The sequence below is a fragment of the Triturus cristatus genome, chromosome 5_1, assembly GCF_964204655.1.
Source record: "Triturus cristatus chromosome 5_1, aTriCri1.1, whole genome shotgun sequence".
Taxonomy (NCBI): Eukaryota; Metazoa; Chordata; class Amphibia; order Caudata; family Salamandridae; genus Triturus; species Triturus cristatus.
In genome coordinates this window covers 216,441,445-216,455,140 of record NC_140587.1, presented here as the reverse complement: position 1 = coordinate 216,455,140, position 13,696 = coordinate 216,441,445, and the positions used below count along the sequence as shown (strand labels likewise).

Sequence of the window (13,696 nt, the reverse complement as noted above, 5' to 3'; positions counted from 1 at the left end):
GATTACAGGCAGGGAACCTTGATCGATGTGGGCTCCACATGTGCCCTGATGCTCAGATAATTCTTAGTAAAGCGTATAAATTACTCCAGGACTGTCACGTGCGCACAGCAATTGACAGCGTTCTGCAAGTATCTCCTGCCTGGACGATTTTCATGAACGGAGAAAGAACGCTTCCGAAGATAACTTGCAAGCAGAGATGGAATGCCATAAAGAAACCTTTCTAAAATCTCTGCTGCTAGGGAGGTGCCTAGTGCACCCCTGCTCTCATGCCCAGACAGCGCACCCATCTGAGGTGTGACCAACAACGCAGTCGATTTGAAAATATATGCAAACCCCAGAACAATCTGACAGTCTGCGAATACTGGCGGCTACTAACTTATTAAAGTGTCACTGAAATTCGGAAAACATGTTTGCTCGGGGCACCCCAGTTCTAAATGGCTGTGACTTCAGTTTGACTACGTCTAAATTAATGACGCCACCAAACGCAAGGCGCCTGCACCAGGTGCTACATGTGCTTCTTTCAAAGTTAAGCTGTTTATTGCTAGAGTTGTAATCTGAAAGCACCATGCGCCAACAGGGAACCCCTTTTAATAAGCGCGTCCATGTGGGGGCAACACTTCAACCCTCCTTCTGTCCCTGAGCGCGTGCAATCAGGTGGACCCTGAATACACACGTTTTTCGTAAACATCTTTCCACAACTTTTTCCAAACTCGTTCCTACGTTATACCTTCCTGCGAGCATCATTTCATTTGCCCACTCTATATGCCCCACAATTATAGCCCCACCGTAACTTCTAGGATTCCCGCCATTTCCCTCCGCTTACCATCCTCGGCAGCGTCCAGCGCCAAGAAGCCTCCTGGGCCTAAGGAAGCACTGCCACAGCCTCCGCAGCACCGTGAAGTGCGGGGATCTCCTGCAGGTCGCACTCTGAGGCATGGCCGAGCTTAGAATCCATTTTCAAATCTGGTAACCACTTGCGAGCAGCGAGTTGGGCCGGAGCCAGCGCCTCTGAGTCACCGCCCCGCTCCGGCGGAGGCTTGCCCTGGTCCTTGGCACAGGGAGCCGCTTTCCACCGTGTTCGCAGCCGAGATGGCCCAGCAGGAATGAAAAGCATCAAAGGACGAGGCATTTCCACAAGGTTTTACAAGGTCACCTTCACACGGCTTGAAGAGGCATTCACCACACGTGCCTGCTTCAACCGGTGACGTGATTCCACAGCTGTGCTCGTGGTTGGTCGCTAACTAGGAACACTCTTGAATGTTTCCCTCCCTTCTTCACACAGCCAGCTTTAAACTTACTTAAAGGCTTCCTTTCAATGCGTCGCCCCTTTTTTTTATTAAATGGCGTTTAACATTAGCACTTTCTTCCTGACAAATGAAATGAAATTTCATTACTCTCCTTGAAATAATCGCATGAGATTGTCTGCAGTGAGCCTGCCTTAACCCTTAAAAGGTAGCGAACTGCGTGTGCGCGGCTCACAGATACAATCTCATCATATTGTGGTTCCTGTGTGCAAGTGTGTTTTTCAGTTTTCTTGGTTGTGAGCGATTTTTGCAAGCAAAATGGTCGATTTTTGTACCCAAACAATCCACAAAGGACTTATGCCTATGTAATTAATTACTAATGGTATCTTCTAGAAAGAACAGGAAGTGAATTATTCACATCAGAGCACACTCCCAAGCAATGCTCATAGAAGTCACTCACAATGGCTGACCTTAATTATATATGAACAGGCAGCTGTGGTAACTTTACTTGAATTAATATCCCAGTGTCTACTTTACAGGAGCAACCTAAATGTGGAAGGTGTTTTTCCAACACAGTCCAGGCCAGTGACCTTAACACATTTACCTCATGCATTGTCCTAAGCCACTTTCGGGAGTCCAACACAATATGTTGCACAGAGTAAACCAAGATGCAGCCTTCATGTTCAGGTTCACAATTAAAGCATAGAGAAAAAACAGAGTAGAGTATGTGGGAGGATTAGGAAAGAAGTAGGCCAGAGGATAGGGTACTACATTAATTTCCACCTAACGTCCGATGTGAATCTGGGCACAAACACCTGTGCTGATTATGCTCGCTGGATCCCACAATTCACGCACATTCTGACGCAGCACATTAAACACACTGCACACATCTAATTTCCCACAAGAGGGCTCATAGGTAAATGGCATATTTAGAACCGCTCTGTGCACTTGGACACTCTGTGCAGTGTCACCACATCTTGCAGAAGACGGCACATATGCTCTGAGTACTGAACTCCACTGCACTAGACCAGCAATCAAAATTAAAGCCTAAATACTAGTATGAACAAGCATTGGCATTGCCATTCGGTCTCACTTTTGGGACCTTATAAGTATTTAGTTATGCACCACAATATCCTTGGTGCAACAACATCAACTGTTGCATGGCTAAACACTTATAAGGTCCCAAAGGCGAGACCTATTGGCTATGACAATGCTTGTTCCTGTATTGTTCTGGGAGATGTTGTAGTAAGGCCTCCGTCTCATCCCATGTTGGCCTGTTATAGTGTGACAATAGGCCAACATAATTTGCAATCCACCAGTTATTAGCATGCCCTGTAGCCACCCTTTTCCCCACTGAATCAATATGCGTACTCTTTGTCAGGAGGTGGAGATTCCCCAGTGTCTTGCGATGCAGTCTTTTACGAGCTGTAGTGACAACTGTGGAGGCTGCAGTAGGGTGTCCCCTGATATATACAGGGTCTGATGGATAAGGCCTGTATTTGCGTTCTATCCTTCGTGTAAGCATTCTGGACTTGACAGGATCTTTAAAAATGTCCTTGGATATATTTAAAATAGAACCTATCATCAGTAGATATCGTACTGTACGTTCAGTTTTCGAAAGTGTTTCCACCAAGAAATCAGTTTCCTCTTCTGTGGTCTGCATGGGTAGTTTATGGTATTCCACAGCCCTTTGGGGAGGAGGACCGTGTGGCCCCTGCCTCCCCAAGCCTGGTTATGCCCTGGGGACCCCATCCCCCAGGGCCATTTCTAAAAAACAAATTGGTGGGAGGGGTGGTGGGGTTGGGCCTGGGGGCTGCGCGGCCTGACCCCTTCCTGAGCTGTAATTGGTCCCGGGGACCTCCATCACGAGCTTTTTTTAGGCGCTCTGGACCCATTCCCCTAGGTCCACTCTTTTGTAAAGGTGAGGCTCCCCTCCTTGGGCCTTATTCAGCTCCGGGAACCCCATCTCCCAGGGCTGAGTCTGATTATTAAGGGCAAGGGGCACGCGCCCCACCTCCCTGGGCTGTTTTAGGCCCTAGGGACCCCATTCCCGGGCATGAGTATTAGGGGGGAATGGAGCACGCAGCCCTCCTCCCTGGCCAGATTCCAGACTCAGGGACCCCTTCCCCAGGGCCTGGCGTTATTAGGGGAAGAAGGCACGTGCCTCCCCACTCCCAGGGGCGAAAATGGCCCCAGGGCCCAGTGAAATTTGAAGGGGGAGGGAGACAGGCTGCCTACCCCCTCCCCAAGCTGATTTCGGCCACAGGGACCCCAGCAAACAGGGCCCTGCAACATTCTGCTGGGGAAGGATGGCACCTGGCCCCCCCCCTTCCGGGCTGCATTCGGCCCTGGGGACCTCAAACTTATAGATGGAGTGGAGGCGGGGAGGGTGAGATGGGCTGAATGTCCCCTCTCTCTCTCTATAAATAAATATTGACCATGGGGGTGGGCTTCCTGGGGTGCCTGGAGGCTCGGGGAAGAGGTTACGCAGCCCCCTCCCTTTCATGAATACAGCCCATGCAGAGGGCTTTCCCGGGCTTATAATCATTGAATGTGACCTGGCCACCATTTTTTCCCCTGATCCCACGAGTCGCGCGGGATTACAGCATTTTTTTGCGATTTTCTTTTTTTCTGGACACAGGGGAAGTCCCTTCCATGGGGCCTAGCCACCCAAAAAGGGATCACTTTGCAGCACAGGGAACATATATATTGGATAAAGAGAATAGACTACATAGCCTCCTCTTTCCTGCCCTAGGACAGAAGCTGTGTAGATACAGGCTGGCATGTCTGAGATGGGCACCGTCCGCTCAACTGAAAGGAGATCACTGTTTTATCCAACACAATTTACACAGCCAAAACAGACCTCATCGTTCACCATGAATGCACAACTATCACAAATATACATAAGCAGGGCTCAAAAATCATAAAAGTTTTACTAGACGTGCAGGTCTAGTAACTTGAAAAATCTCCTCGACCAAACTGTAATGTACTTGACCTCCGTCTCTGAAAACTGAGAAAATATGACAAGATAAGATTTAAAGGCATTTATTGCTCATTCACTTTGTGAGCAATAAAGATACATCTTATCTTGCCACATTTGCTCCGCTTTCAGAGACAAAGGTCAAAAGTCAGTCTGGCTTCCTACTCGCCAGAAAGGGAGAGTAGGGCCTAAAAATAGCTTGTCCTGATCAAATGTTTCGAGCCCTGATTAGCATGCAGGTGTATACACACACACAAATTCCATACTTCCTACTTGTCACATATACAATTTTGAGGATTTTTACCCATATGGGTAAAGGTAAACAGGCCTGAGCCTGTGGACTACAATGTTGCCTCCACCAACTTCTGTCACTACACAGAATAAGTTGATGGGACAGTATCCACCCTCACTGAAAAAGGAGTATATTGTTTTCCTGAGATCAGCGTACAGCTTTGATGTGGACAAACATGAAAACCAACATGGAGTTTCTTAAGTGGGATTGCATGACTATTAAGCACACTGGAAAAGAAAACCAGGATGCCCAGTTAACATATAAGGGCAGAATTTCACAGGTTTTCAAAGTCATGCAGAGGACTTCCTTCTCAGAACAAGCTCTCAACATCACCCACAATGATTAAACATAATTTTCATATACACAAAAAATACTTAAAATTGGCAAGAATGAATAATTGGCAACTACGCACCCCCACCCCCTTTCCTCCTGTGTCTCTACCAGGACACTAACATCGGTGCAAGTGAACTGGTAGCTTAAGAGTCGAGGGTAATGTTTGCTGCAAGGTAAAATTGTTTCAAATAATAACATCAATAAACAGGACTACTGTAAAGAAACAGTGAGGGAAGAGGTGAAGTGAGAGGCTGAGAGTGAAGGCTCACAGAAGCAGTGGAGTTGAAAATGCAGTAAATTTCAGCTTATGTTCAGGCCAGTCTTTGAAAGGGGACAACTGTAGTGCAAACAAAGAAGAAAGCATGGCCATATATAAATGGAGGGCTCAATTATCAAAGTGATGGAACAGCTGTTCTTGCAATTCACATAAAGCACTTGCATTAACTCACTGGATTGCTGTGTAAATAGGGCAACATAACGAAAGGAAATACCTGAATACCAGCATGACTGCACAGGTAGAAGTCAAACTCTGACGGATGAGTGATTTTGGTATCCACTGTAGTGCCGGCCGGAATGTTCCCACTCTTTCCAACCTAAAAACAGACATCAAGCAATTTAGTAGGAATACTCATTTTAACTTACAATAATTAACGACTTTAAGCATGTAGTAGAGACTGGCTGGGTAGCTCTGGTTAACAGGTATCCACACATATTGCATTTTGGGTACTAGTGACCTTAATACCTTTGAATATTATTACATTTCCACAGATACCTAGATAGGTGGGCAGGTAATATAGGGACACAACCAACAAAACTGGCAATTACATTTTTTTGCACAGCCTGGCTTCAAACAAAAAAATACCTTATTTATAATATGTGTTACAGGATGTGGTTAAATAAGCATTCAAGTAGCAAACATTACAATTAATTCTTCTAGGCATTAACTGAGAACTATATGCAATCCTAAATACTTTACAAGAAAGTAAATTTCGCTTTGCAAAATCAACCACTCAAGTCACTGACTCCTATTCCCAGTAATAGCACATGTCGAGTCCAATAGCACAAGTTACTTACCTTCGGTAACGATATATCTGTAAGAAACAGTAGTAGTGATAGATTCCTTACCTTAGAATTATCTCCAGGCGTCAGACTGGATCCGGAAAGTTTTCGTCAGCAGTACCCCTGCGCGTCGGTAGGCGTCGCCATGTGGCTCCGCGTGCGTCGGCATCGAGATGACGTCGCTGGAGCTACTTAGACGCGCCGTCAGTTCTGCACACGACTTTCCGCGCCAAGAACGCAGAGCCATGCAAGAAACTGATCACTGGTGCCATGAAACTAGGGCCCTAAAAGGGATGACCTTAACCCTAGAAATCAGTTCGCAGAACGGGGAGGATGAGTGGGGCGGTAAGGAATCTATCACTACTAATGTTTCTCACAGATATATCGTTACCGAAGGTATGTAACTTGTGCATCTGAAAGAAACACGTAGTGATAGATTCCTTACCTTAGAATAGATATCCCAGCAATACCAACCCCGGTGGTGGGCCTGCGAACCAAGATCACACCAGAAAGTCCTGGAGAGCAGAACGGCCAAAGAAGCTCTCTCTCTGGACTTGGCTGTCCAGGCAGTAGTGCTTGGTAAACGTGTGTAGCAAGGCCCACGTAGCTGCCTGACCGATGTCATGCAAGGGAACTCCCTGTCCCAAAGCAGTAGTGGCTGTCGTCGCCCTGGTAGAATGGGCGTGCAGCCCCACCGGAGGTTCCTTTGTAGCCAAAGAATAACAAGCCTTTATGCACAGAACGACCCACAGAGATGGTTCGCTTGTGCACGGCCCGACCTTTCTTGGCGCCCATGTAGCCAACAAAGAGCTGGTTATCCACCCGGGACTGTTGTGTGCGGTTTAGGTAGAATGAGAGCGCACGTTTTGGGTCCAGACGGTGAAGCATCTCTTCCTCTTTTGAGGGATGAGGAGGCGGAAAGAAGGTGGGCAGAAAAGATGGACGAGTCCTTAGAACCACTTTGTCCGGAGGGACAGAGAGAAAAGGAGTTTAGAAGAAAGAGCCTGGAGCTCACTCACTCTTCTGGCAGAGTTGATGGCCACCAGGAAAGCTGTTAAAGTGAGAAGATGAAGAGGACAGTTGTGAAGTGGCTCAAAGGGAGCACACATCAGATATGTCAGAACCAGGTTCAAGTCCCACTGAGGCATTATGAAAGGAACAGGAGGGAAAAGATGAGTAATGCCTTTTAAGTATCTATTTACAACAGAGGACTTGAAAAGGGAAGGCTGATCTGGAAGCCGCAAAAAGGCTGAAATGGCCGAGAGATTGCCCTTGATAGTGTCCAGAGCAAAGCCCTGCTGGGCCAAAGAATGAAGGAATAGAAGGACCTCTGAAAGTGTGTCAGAAAGGGGATCCACAGCCTTTGCTGTGCACCATGCCACAAACGTATTCCACCTACAGGCGTACACCGTCTTAGTGGAGGGACGCCTGGCTGCCAAGATTACATCACAAACTTCAGGAGGCAGGTCAAAAGACGTCAACTGCCGCCGCTCAATCTCCATGCAAGGAGGTGGAGGCTGGACAGGTTCGGGTGGAAGACCGTCCCCCTGTTGCTGCGACAGAAGATCCGTCCGAAGAGGCAGTCGGATCAGGGGATCGATAGCCATGCTGAGTAGCTCGGGATACCATACTCTTCGAGCCCAGTCCGGAGCCACAAGAATGACTTGGGCCCAGTCGCGCTTGATCTTCTTCAGCACTCTGGGTACAAGTGGTACAGGCGGAAAGGCGTATAGTAGACCGCAACTCCACTCGCGACGAAAAGCGTCACCTAGCGAGTGCCGCCTTGGAAATTCCAATGCGCAGAACTGATGACATTGCGCATTCTCTTCGGTGGCGAATAGATCTAACCAAGGCTCTCCCCACAGCTGAAAGAGACCTTGCGCCACCGTCCGAGTGCAGACGCCATTCGTGATCCATCATACACCAGCGGCTGAGTTTGTCCGCCCTGGCGTTCAGAGAACCTGCCAGGTGTTGAACCACCAGGAAAATGCCCTGATGTTGCAGCCATGTCCAGAGACACAGAGCCTCCTGACATAGGGTCCACGACCCCACCCCGCCCTCTTTGTTGCAGTACCACATGGCGGTGGTGTTGTCCATCAACACCTGCACTACTCTCCCCTTGACAGAGGGAAGGAATGCTTTCAGTGCAAGTCGGATCGCCCGAAGCTCCAGAAGGTTGATATGGAGCCGGGACTCCTCCGGAGACCAGAGTCCTCTGATCTCCGCTACTCCCATGTGGCTGCCCCATCCCAGAAGGGAAGTGTCCGTCACCACTGTATGTTCTGGTTGGGGAAGGGAGTGGGATCTTGCATTGACCCAATCGGGATTCGTGAGCCACCACTGCAATTGTTGTGCAGTGCCCTCCAAGATCTGGAAATGATCGGACAGGTTGCCCGGATGCTGTGCCCCCTGGAACTTCAGGTCCCACTGCAGAGCCCGCATATGCCATCTGGCATGATCCACCAACAGGATGCAGGAGGCCATCAGACCCAGTAGCCGGAGGGTCACCCTGACCGAAACCCGGGATAAAGGCTGAAAGATCGGAATCACATCCTGAATATTCCAGACTCGCTGCTCGGGAGGATAAACCCAAAACTGCGCTGAATCCAAAACCGCTCCGATGAAGAGGAGCTTCTGAGAGGGAATCAGGTGCGACTTCGGCACATTGATGGAGAACCCCAGCAAATGCAGGAGGTCGGCCGTAGTCTGGAGGTGGGAGACAACTGCCTGGGGCAACCCGCCTTCAACAATCCGTCGTCGAGATAGGGAAAGACTGGGACCCCTGATCTGCGCAGATGAGCTACGACCACCGCCATCACTTTCGTGAACACCAGAGGGGTGCTGGTAAGGCCAAAAAGCAGCACGTGGCCTACCGTGAACCGCAGATGACGTCGGTGGGCCGGCAGGACGGGAATATGAAAGTAAGCGTCCTGCAAGTCCAACGCTACCATCCAATCTTGCGGGTCTAGGGCAGACAAGACCTGAGCAAGTGTGAGCATCTTGAACTTCTCCTTCCGGAGGAAGCGATTGACGTTCTGAAGGTTTAAGATAGGACGCAGACCCTTGTCCTTCTTGGGGACCAGAAAGTAGTGGGAATAACAACCACAACCTACTTCTGGCCCAGGAACACACTCGATGGCCCCCTTGGGCAAGAGTTCCGTGACTTCCTGCTGAAGAAGCGCAAGATGGTCCCCCGACATGCGGTGGTATTGAGGTGGCATGGCTGGAGGGGGAGTCTCGAAGGGGAGGGAGTAGCCCCTTCAGACAATTTGCAGTACCCACTTGTCCGATGGGATGTTGTGCCAGTGGGCGAGATGGCGAATTCTGCCGCTCACTGGCGATTGATGGACCTGAAAGGTCGGACTAGGAAGGCTTTGCAGTGGATGCTGCAGAGGTGGAGGTGGACTGACCCGCCCGCTGGCCCCCAGACCCGTCTCGACGGTTCCCACGTCCGCGCTGAGAATGCTGCTGCGCATGCCTGTGGCTCTGAAACGAACGTGTTGGGGCACCACTTCCGTGGGTCCTTAAACCGCTCCAACATACTATCCGCCTTATTGCCAAAAAGGCGCGTGCCATCAAAGGGCATGTCCATCAATGTGTTCTGGACATCCCCTGAGAAGCCAGTTCTCAGCCAGACGTGGTGCCGAAGCACCACCGTCGTGGAAATCTCCCTGCCCAGCGAGTCGGCGGTATCAAGCCCACAACGAATGGTGAACTTTGCTGCGTCTCTGCCAGCTGCTATAGCTTGGGAGAGTACTGTCCGTGCCTCCTCAGGACAGTTGGGCAGCACCTGCGCAACTGTATCCCACAGAATAATTGGGAATTGGGAATAACGGCCCAAGAGACATGCAATGTTCACGAACACAGCCCTAAGTTGGCAGAAGAAAACAGCTTCTTGCCAAGCTGTTCCAGCTTCTTGGATTCCCTATCTGGAGGTGTGGAAGGGAACGCACTCTGGGAAGCAGAGGCTTGGACAACCAAGCTCTCGGGAGTGGGGTGTTGAGAGAGAAAGAGGGGGTCGCCCGGTTCCTGTCCACAGGAGCCCCTGTGTTGGGCCTGGACCAAGTGCCCAAAAGGACGTCAAAAAGTGCGTCATTAAAAGGAAGCAAGGGCTCCGAAGAGGTTGCCGCCAGCTGAAGCACTTCTGTCAGGAGGTTAGTCCTGATGGCCACCGTAGGGAGTTCGAGGTGGAGGGCCTCAGCTGCCCTACGTACTACCACTGCGTAACTGGCGCCCTCCTCTGTAGCCACAGTGAGAGGAGACCGCATTCCAAGGTCAGGTGAGTTGTCAAGACACTGGCATCCCCCAAATCCTCTGTCCAGTCCGGATCATAACCACACTGCTGTGTGAGAGGGTACTCAGACCCCTCCCAGTCCTCCCCTTCCTCCGAAGGCTGCGAAACAGGCTGAAAATAAGGAGGATGGACATAGGGGAAAAATGGCCACATCGGTGTCGGGATTGGCGCTGATCCGGCACAGGGCTGAAACTGGGGACAACGTTGTCCCGAGGAATGGACAACGTCTGAGGTGGCGCCTGTGGGGTCGATGTCGGTGGAGGTGTTACAAGGTCAATCGGCGTCGAGCAGGTTCCGATCCCAGGGGTCCTGCGGCGCCGGGGACGCCGGCAATGGAAGGACAGGACCCCCAGTCGGGCCAGAGGGGCCCGGAGGCGCACCGGCGGGGCCATACGGGCCAAAGAGTCGGGCCATGGCAGCAAGAAACTCTTGCACCTGAGCAGGTGTTGCCGACAGACCCGGAAAAGGCGGGTAGGCCGGTGGCGACATGGCAGGCTCAGCCGGAGCCGCGGGGTGGCACCACCCGCACCGTCAGCCGCGTCGCACGAGGGGAAGTCGAGGAGCGGCGGCGCTTCTTCGACTTCTTTTTGGAATGCTTCGACTTACCTGACCCCGAGTGCGAAGACTTAGATCTAGAGAAACGATGGTGACGGCTCCGCGACCGGTCACTTGACTTCCCACGGGACCGGGACCTTGAGCGGCGTGGAGCCAACTGCCAGACTTCCAGCAACTTTCGAGACCACTTATGCAAAGTCTTCGGCGCCGTTGCCCGGCAGTCAGGGCACGACTTGGAGTTGTAGTCGCGCCCCAGGCAGTAGAGACACTTGTTCGTCACGGATCTGCGCTTGCTGGCGCGGAAAAAAAAAATAACTGACGTCAGCGCGTGTGGGCACGTCTAAGTAGCTCCAGCGACGTCCTCTCGGCACCAACGACGCACGTGGAGCCGCATGACAACGCCTACCGACGAGCAGGGAAACAGCTTACGAAAACTTTCCGGATCCAGCCTTATGCCTGGGGGTAATTCAAAGTAAGGAATCTATCACTACGTGTTTCTTTCAGATTAAACACTCAGCTTAGTTTCAACTGAGAGACAAAACTGAGTTGAGGTACAATGGCCACAGGCCTCTAAGTAACCAAAGCAATACATCTCTCTCGTGAACATTTCCTTCCCCTCACGTACACTATCAGCGTAAACTACAATCACCTCTTCTGCATGTGCAAAACCAGAGCTGTTGCCCATTGCTTCTTGCAGATCTATATAATATCCAAACAGGATGTCAACTAAGAAGGTGATGGGGATGTACGCACTCTTAGGTGCCATATGAGAAGTTGAAAGTGCCCCTGAAAACTGGCACCTCATTTGCAACTGTTTAACTATAAGTTTGGGCCTGGGGAAAAAGTTACCTCACAGGTTGTGAAGGTTCCTGCTGAACACCTGTAAAGGGCCTCAGAGGACTCTAAGGAACACTGGGGTTTGGGGAGGCCTAAAAGCACCAAAAAATAATGATGGCTATGAGGTGCCTAGGAAGACACAAATGAGATTGTAGAAGATGAATAGTCAAGTATTTATTAATACACTGCACTAAGAGCAGCTTTGGGAGCCTCAAAAACAAAATGATAAGTAAACGTATCTAAAACAATGCTGTTAAGAGGGAAGGTGAAAAGCAGTACAAAATCAACAGGAACAAAAAGATTTATTTTTTAAGATCCTATTAGCAGTCTCTGCACAGCATTGACACATGCGGTGAAGTCAATCCAGAGCAGTACATCTCTTACTGCTAGCATTTTGTTGTCAAATCCCATTTGCTTGTTCAAGGATAACCAGTGTGTAGCAAAATGGGTTCTGCCTATTTAAGGCACCTGGAATTTTTACTTTTACATCAACCGGTTTTGGACTTTTACTGTGAATGAGCCTCACAAGTTGCGTCTCACCCATGATAATCACACTGTAAACCGAGTGTGCACGTTTAGCGCTAGTGTTGAGCCTTTTAAGATAAGGCTGCTGTGATGCAGAAAGGGTAAGGGGCACTTGACCGATTACACAGCGCATAGGTAGCCTGGCACAGAGGGGACTCTGCAGGGTTAGATAATGACCTGGGGCAGGCTCTATATTAGTGTTCACTCATCGGGAAAGTCAGTATGGTTGACTGTTCTGTCTGCAGTGACACTTTATTATACCCATAGGGGGAAATATGCCTTAGAGTGAAGTTTTACTTCCCTTTGGCCTACGAAGTCCTGCGAGATATCAAATTGGGGTGAAAAGTGTGCGCTGAAGCAGATATATATACACCTTATGGGTCATCCAGAAGTGCCATGATTCTTTGGTTCAATTTAGGATCAGAGCCCAGGCCCTTTCTTATGCTGCTGGGCCAAGTTAATTATCTTTCTCCCCAGCAGAGGGAACAAAGGCATACCCACACCAATGGAGCAATTGAACAAGTTAATTACTTTCGGTATAGATTCCTTACCTTTAAATTTCCCAGACTGGATCTGTAAGATTTTTGCGCATGCTGCACCCCTGGGCGCCAGATGGTGGCTGTGAGAAAGTGCCCTCTTTTTTAGGTCTTGCCTGACCCAGCGCATGCGCTGGTCTGGCGAGACTTAGAGGGCTCCAAAAAGTGCTACCAGGCCAGCCTAGAGCAACAGTGCATGTACGCGGGCACGCGCGCGCCGCTTTGATGTTTGATCGTGATCGCGATCACTTTCGCGGCCGCTTTGCATAGCAAATAGGTCTCGCTTTCGGGACCTAATAAGTATTTAATTATGCAACTGTTGCATGGCTAAACATTTATAAGGTCCCAAAGGCGAGACCTATTGGCTATGCCAATGCTTGTTTTGCATGGTATGCCCCCACTTTTTGCTGAATTGCTGATGTTCTTTGACTAAGTGTGCCCTGGGCTCCTGCTAATCAGGTACCCAGGACCTATGTTCCTTCCCTAAAACTGCATTGAAGCCTAAACCCGATTGGCATCTCTGCCCACATGTCAGCTCCCGGTAAATGGTACCACAGGTACCCAGGGCACTGTGACCAGAGAAGGCCTCTAAGGACTGCTCTCAGGCTGCGTGTCTTGGTGCAGAACATGGTAAATAGTCGACATGGCACACATCCCTGTGTGCCATGCCCACAAACCACTGCCCTGGCATACATCAGTCACCCCTCTAGCTGGGTGCCCTATGCCAGTGGTGAGGGTACAGGTGTATGAGCCCTGTACCCCTACAGTGCCCAAGTCCATTCCTGGGCACTGTAAGTGCAGTGCTGCCATTAAGAGTATATGGTGCTGGGAGTTTTTCATTACGAACTCCACAACACCATAATGGCTACACTGAAGACTGGGAAGTTTGGTATCAAACTTCTCAGCACATTAAACCCACACTGATGCCGTATGGGATTTAATGTAAATTGCACAACAGAGGGCATCTTAGAGATGCCCCCTGCAACTCGACCAACTTCTAGTGACCTGACTGAGTGGTTGCCTAGGTTGCCACCACCAGAC

At 49.9% G+C, this 13,696-nt stretch overlaps 1 protein-coding gene across 4 annotated transcripts in view; it reads right to left on the bottom strand.

Annotated features, from left to right (window-relative positions):
• The window catches only part of AGO2 (argonaute RISC catalytic component 2), a 524,350-nt gene that overhangs the window by 50,957 nt on the left and 459,697 nt on the right, over positions 1 to 13,696 (bottom strand). For all 4 annotated transcript variants that reach the window (XM_085604853.1, XM_085604855.1, XM_085604857.1 and 1 more), the window contains exon 17: positions 5,341 to 5,442. In XM_085604853.1, coding sequence (XP_085460979.1) covers positions 5,341 to 5,442 — 102 coding nt within the window. The remainder of the gene's footprint in view (positions 1 to 5,340; positions 5,443 to 13,696) is intronic.